Source organism: Euleptes europaea, chromosome 10 (genome assembly GCF_029931775.1).
Source record: "Euleptes europaea isolate rEulEur1 chromosome 10, rEulEur1.hap1, whole genome shotgun sequence".
NCBI classification, from domain to species: Eukaryota; Metazoa; Chordata; class Lepidosauria; order Squamata; family Sphaerodactylidae; genus Euleptes; species Euleptes europaea.
In genome coordinates, this window is record NC_079321.1 from 12,136,874 (window position 1) to 12,143,734 (window position 6,861).

A 6,861-nucleotide genomic window follows, 5' to 3' on the forward strand; every position below is an offset into this window, starting at 1 on the left:
CTATTGTGAAACTAATGAAGCTTAAGCTTCAGGGCCCCCAATCCTGGAGGGGCCCCCGAAGCAACTTTTTTTTTAATGAGTGAATTTCTCTACAATATCGATGGAGTTTTTTAGTGATAGAATCATAAGCCAATGGGTTGAAGTACTTAATATTGACTTTAGAATATGCTCTACCCATTTCACACGGCCTCAAAGTGTCCCTGTAATTGGTCAAATTTCAAAATTTTCTTGGGGGCTTGCAGCGCTCGAACCCCCAGATGTAAGGGCTCACTGAGCTCACCAGAATCTATTCATAGCCTACATTTTGGCAGCTGGATCCTCAAATCCTTCGTTGGTGCTCGGCTTAACAGTTCTATAGCTCAGCCCTTAGGCTAGAGCCAATCAGAATCATAAAAAGACATCTGAATTCTCAATTCAGGCTGCATTCGTCTCGCTTGTGCATTTTAACACCAAAAGATCAGATTTTCACCTCTTTATCCTAACGTGCCCCCTCTGATGACCCCCTCCCTATTATTATTATTTATTAGTTAAATTTGTAGCCCACCCCCATTCCTGGTCAAAGCCAGGCTCAGGGTGGGTGTCATGATCCTAGGCCTCAAGTGCAGCCTACAGGCCCTAGGGTGGCCTATATTAAAGTAGTTACCACATCTCCCAGGTACCCTCTGGGCCTTGTGATTGGTGGAAGAGGATTTGGAGGGAAGGCTAGGGCCAATCAGGAGTAAGGGAGTGGTGCCTGGGGAGAAGGAATAAAAGGCATTGCCTGAAAAGGGAGGGGGTTCACTCCTAGTGAGCAAGGCTGGGGAGAGGCTGCTGCAGACAGAGGGATCCCTCATCCAGGAAGGGGTGAGTTAGCCTGAGGCCTCGTACCAGGAGATGGCTAGGGACAGTAAAGATAGATGTGTTAGGGTTTTTATTTGTTTGATTTTCCTTTACTGGTTTTGTCATCCTATTGTGGCTTGAGTTATCATTATTATTAGACCTTTTAAATAAACTGTTTGTTACTCTGCCTGGGTCCTCACACCTCGTTTGGTCACCTAGAAAGTACACCCTGTTGGGAGAAGAAGCAGCCAGGGGCAGGGAGGGTGCTCTCTGGGCCTTCTTGTGTTAGGCTTATACCAGAGTGGTGGCAGCTACTGAAGATCCCCATTCCTCTCTTACCTGACAGCAGGTAACAACAATCACAATAAAATCATATATATCTAAAATTCATAAGTAATCAATAAAATTCATAAAACCATTCAATACAGTTAACAAGATGGTACTCATATAATTACAGGGCCATTGGAGGCCCCGCCAAGCAGCCAAATCCTCAAGTCAGAAGCCCCAAGGGAGAGGAGAGGGAGGCCAGTAACAATGACAACCTGTGATTGCCCTCAATTGTAGGCCTGGTGGAAAAGCTCTGTTTTACAGGCCCTGCAGAACTTTTGAAGGTCCCATAGGGCCCTGATGTTACTTGGAAGAACATTCCATCAGGCTGGGGCCCGGGCCTTGTTGGATGTTGCCCTATTGTTGCTGGTTGTGAAGGGGGCCCTGTAACAGTTCAAGCTTCAGGGCCCCAAAAATGTAGGTCCGCCACTGCTTGTCAGGGATGCTCTAGGCTGATCCTGCATTAAGCAGGGGGTTGGACTCAATGGCCTGTGTGGCCCCTTCCGACTCTATGACTCTAAGATCAGTTTCCCTTAAAAAAAAAAGGCTCCTTTGGATAGTAGACTCTATGGAAGTGTACCCTGCTGAGGTTCCTCCCTTCCTCAAACCCTGCCCTCCCCAGGCTCCACCCCCACAATCTCCAGGTATTTCCCAACCCAGAGCTGGCAACCCTAGCTGGAACTCTACATTGCATGTGGCTTCAAAGGCCGAGCTTGCCTTCTCTTTTAGGGCAGTGAATGCTAGAAAGGGCTTTAAGCATTTTCTTTATTCAGGGAAATCTAAGCTTTTAGACACAGCAATAAAACAAGGCACTTTATAAATGACCTCCATGGCTTATGTTGGCAGGCAGTCTTTAAGAGAAAGGTACAATTACCTCAGAACACAGAAATGGCTTGCAGATGAGGTATTACTTACAGCTCCGACTATTGTGAATCCGTACATACTTACATCCTCAGACTTCTTTTTTTCCTCGACTAAAAGGCTACACGCAGAACAAGAGTAAATAGAGAGTTTTAATGTGTGATGGGTCCCCTTGATCAAAGCCCCTTCAATATTAGATCTACACTTCAGGTTTCAAATGAGGCTGACGTAACAAGGCTACGATCCAAGGGTAAACATTAAGGTCCAGATGACACGGTTCGCACATCATTCAAACAGGTTATATTGCTACGCCAAGCGCTATTCTTTTTCCCCCTTCTCGGTTGAACGTAAGTTACGTTTGAAAAGCTTTTAGAACACTTCAAAAAAGTTTTCCCCTCGTCGAAATACTTCACACAAAAGGAATGTTTATTTTTGCAACTCGGGTTACATCTCAGCCTCCAGCGTGACATACGCTGAAAACTGTTCGTTTTCATGACATTCAAGTCGATCTAACAACAGGAGTGAAACTGAAATATGTTATCAGCATGATGGGTTGGTGTGATAGATCGTCTGGAGGACCGAGAACTTTGTTTGTTCCAATACTGGCAGAAGACCATAGGCAAACTGCTCATGTTTCAACCATTCTTTACATATAGCATAGTCTCACTTGCAGAGATTCACTTTTTTGGCACAGAATCCCACGTCTGATGTGATTTCTAAAGGATGTTCCCTTGCAGAAGGAAAGAAAAGCTGCTGCTTTTCATATGGGACTCATACGGGAGGGACAGACCTGTAAGTACAGTCCAAGGCGTGAAAGGTTTGAAGTTAAACCAGCACCTTGAGCTAAACCCCAAAACAGGCAACCATTGTAAACATTTGCCCAAGTCAAACAGCGCCTTGGTTCTTATTCTCCCTTAGTCTTCACCATCAGTGGATGGTTTTGGGGGTGGAGCCTGAGGAGGGTGAGGTTTGGGGAGGGGAGGGACTTCAATGCCATAGAGTCCAATGGCCAAAGCGGCCATTTTCTCCAGGGGAACTGTTCTCGATGGGCTGGAGAGCAGTTGTAATAGCAGGAGACCCTACTTAAGTGGTAAAGAAAGTCAGCATATAAAAACCAACTCTTCTTCTTCAGGGGTCTGTATTGATAAGTACAATGATTGGCATAAGATAACAGTATGGTTGCCAGGTCCCTCTGCCAACACACAGAAATCCAAAAGGAGATCTTTCTGCTGGCATGAAGATAAAAATGCCGAAGAGCCAGTGTGGTGTAGTGGTTAGACTACAATCTGGGAGACCCAGATTTGATTTGCCCCTCTGCCATGGAAGTAGGGTTGCCAGGTCCCTCTTTGCCACCGGCGGGAGGTTTTTGGGGTGGAGCCTGAGGAGGGTGGGGTTTGAGGAGAGACTTCACTGCCATAGAGTCCAATCACCAAAGCGGCCATTTTCTCCAGGGGAACTGATTTATATCACCTGGAGATCAGCTGTAATAGTGGGAGATCTCCAGCCACCACCTGGAGCAGCCCTGGCTGCTGTAGAATTGTTGATCCACACACGTGCCGAGCAGTATCATTATGTCCCTCCATTATGCACAAGTAGAAGTCCCAGGTTACCTTCAAGAGGATTTCAACCACAGGGGGAGTTAAGAGTAGTCTAGCCTAGAAGTTATTGAAGCATGGGTCAGCACAGCTCGATTGATAAAGTCCACCAAAGCGGAAGGTGTCCAAGATAGATGCAGATAGTAAAAGGCATTCCGAGCAACCCCTTCAGTGTGGTTCTCAAAACACAAGGATATGGCCAGCCGCATCCCTCATCAGGTCACTTCAAACCATCAAGGTCAGTTTGACAGCATCAGAACTCTAACCCCTCAAGGATAACTGCCTTCCCCTAACCAGCATCACCTCTGTTTTACTTTGTGTGTGTGTGTTAAGTGGCGTCAAGTCACTTCCGACTCATGGTGACCCTATGAATCGATGCCCTCCAAAGTGTCCTATCTTTAACAGCTTTGCTCAGGTCTTGCAAACTGAGGGCTGTGGCTTCCTTATGGAGTCAATCCATCTCGTGTTGGGTCTTCCTCTTTTCCTGCTGTCTTCAACTGATCCTAGCATGATTGTCTTTTCCAGTGACTCTTGTCTTCTCATAATGTGACCAAAGTACGACAGCCTCAGTTTAGTCATTTTAGCTTCTAGGACCAGTTCAGGCTTGATTTCATCTATAACCCACTGATTTGTCTGTTGATCTGTTTTGTTGATTTACTTTACCCTATCTTCAGTTTTGAACTCAGTGAAACTTACGGGTTTTCAAGGCAAGAGACATTCAGAGGTGGTTTGCCATTGCCTGCCTCCATGTCGTAAGCCTAGTATTCCTTGGAGGTCTCCCACCCAAATACTAGCCAGGGTCAGGGATGAGAGTGTGTGACTGGCCCATGGTCACCCAGCAAGTTTCCATGGCAGAGTGTGGATTTGAACCTACGTTTCCCAGCTCCTAGTCTGACATTTTAACCACTACATCGTGCTGTCGCTGTTGCTCTCTCATCTATCTGTCTGTCTGTCTGTCTGTCTGTCTGTTTGTCTGTCTCTATAATATATGAGACAGTGTGGTGTAGGGGTTAAGAGTGGCGGACTCTAATCTGGAGAACCGGGTTCAATTCCCCATTCCTCCACATGAAGCCTGCTAGGTGACCCTGGACCGGTCACAGTTCTACCAGAACTCTCTCAGCCCATGTGGAGGCAGGCAATGGCAAAACCACCTCCAAACAGCTCTTGCCTTGAAAACCCACGTGGTTGCCACAAGTCAGCTGTGACATGATGGCGTGTTTGTGCACACGTGCGCGCGCACACACACATATATCCCTTTTGCATTTGTTAAATTACATTCGCACATGCAGAAAGTGCCCAGTGTCAAAGAAAACAGAGGGGAAATCATTATGGGCTGCAAGTGGATCAGCTCTTTCAGTTCACAGGCGCATCAGCTCTAGGGATGGCAGCCAGAGGACCCAGCCATTCTCAGAGGGACTGAATCCAAAGCAAGCTCTGCCCATTGGGTTGCCAGGTTCCTCTTCGCTACCAGTGGGAGGTTTTGGGGGCGGAGCCCTAGGAGGGTGGGATTTGGGGAGGGGAGGGACTTCAATGCCATAGAGTCCAATTGCCAAAGCGGCCATTTTCTTCAGGGGAACTGATCTCTATCAACTGGAGATCAGTTGTAATAGCAGAAAATCTCCAGCTACTACCTGGAGGGTGGCAACCCTACCCACCCACAGGCACTCCAGGCAAAAGGAATTACAGTTGCAATCCTGTGTGTGAAGGAACAGACTTTCAAGACCCCCCCTCCACTTCCAGTTCCCTCATTCACACTGTGCATAGTAAGGGTGAGAATAACCTCCATTGAACTCTGCGGGACTGACTCCTGAGTAAACATGCATCTGGAGGAACAGCCTATGCCACCTACAGTCTTTAAGGTACTCTTAGACTTTTTTCAGGATTATGCAAAAGATCAAGTAATCCAACGACTGTATTCTGGTCCCCCTTCACTCAACAACCCCCAAGAGTTTTTCCTTTGCGACACAATGTTCTCTTTCCAAAGGCACATTTTTGCACCCTTTTGAAAATAAAATTGCCACACTAATAGTTTGTCGGTGCAGTTGTACAATTTTATGCTAGTCGAGCAAAGAAAAGCACTTACGGACAAAACACAGATCAGAGAGTCTAAAAACCATCCTGCCACCCCCTTTTAAAAGGCTTCTAATTGTTTGAATTTAGCACCTGGTTACATCCCCGGTATTGTTTGGTGGGTCAGATTCAAAGACCCACCTGAAACAGTGACAAGCATGTCAAGTACTAAAGCCAAGAAGTCACAACACCCAGCATTTCACATCTTCCGAACGCACATCTTAGTTTGGCAAAGGCTGCCCGAAACAGCCGGTCCAACAACTTCAACAAGGCTTTGCAATGGAGAATTATCCCCAACGGCACCATCCTGACCCTGCGTTTAGTGAAAGGAGACAGCCTCGGTTGCAGTTTCATCAGTTCAACTACTTATTATTCAACACAGGTAAGGAATCAACCCCAACTGGACTATTGTGATCCTCCTATACCAGTTTTAACATGCATTTCACAGAAGTATTTGGCACTTCAGACTGTGAGTTTGCAACAAAATGTACATCAGCTGCCTCCACCGTCTTCTCCCACTACACAGCAATTCAGACAAATCCCCCTCTTTCTAGCTCAAGAAAGTTTGTTTTAAAGCAGTCAAATGATCTCTTCTTTTCACAGAAAGAAATGTTATACACTTCCTTCCAAAGTTCCTTCTGCAGCTGTCCTGAGAGCCAACGTGGATCAGCTTTCCCCTAGGCTGTTTGTCAGTGTTCACCCCCTTCTCAATTCCAAATAAATACAATATTGCATTTCAAAAAGGATCAGGATGCTGCTTTCCTACCTGAGAAGTCTGAAGAACTCGTCCCAAACTTGCCAGAAACTGTCCAGCACATGATTCCTATGAAAAAGACAGAGGAGAATACAGCGGACAGGCAGTTCATCCTCAGCTATCCTTAACTATCTGTTGTTTTCCGGAGATTTAGCTTTATAAAAATATTTTCTCCCTGCAGTCTAGTCCTTCTCATCGCAGGAAGATCCCAGTTGGTCCCATTGTGGTGACTGATCGCAGCTGAAAAGCTGGGGAAAAGAACTTCTGGCTTCACACAGAACTCTCTCGCTAGGAGTGAATAGATCCCAGAGTGAGTGAAACTAAGGAGACAAGCCTACCTGGACTTTGGTGGCGTTCCCAGGGTCCTAACGCCCAGTCTTTCCAACCCTGCACAAGCGGCCAAGAGGAAAAGTTTCCCCAAAGTTCACAACTGTG

At 46.4% G+C, this 6,861-nt stretch overlaps 1 protein-coding gene across 1 annotated transcript in view; it reads right to left on the bottom strand.

Annotated features, from left to right (window-relative positions):
- LOC130483938 (protein eva-1 homolog C-like) overlaps positions 1 to 6,490 on the bottom strand; it is a 179,309-nt gene extending 172,819 nt beyond the window's left edge. Inside the window, exon 1 of the mRNA XM_056856848.1 lies at positions 6,439 to 6,490. Coding sequence (XP_056712826.1) covers positions 6,439 to 6,490 — 52 coding nt within the window. The remainder of the gene's footprint in view (positions 1 to 6,438) is intronic.
- Positions 6,491 to 6,861: the final 371 nt, after the last annotated feature.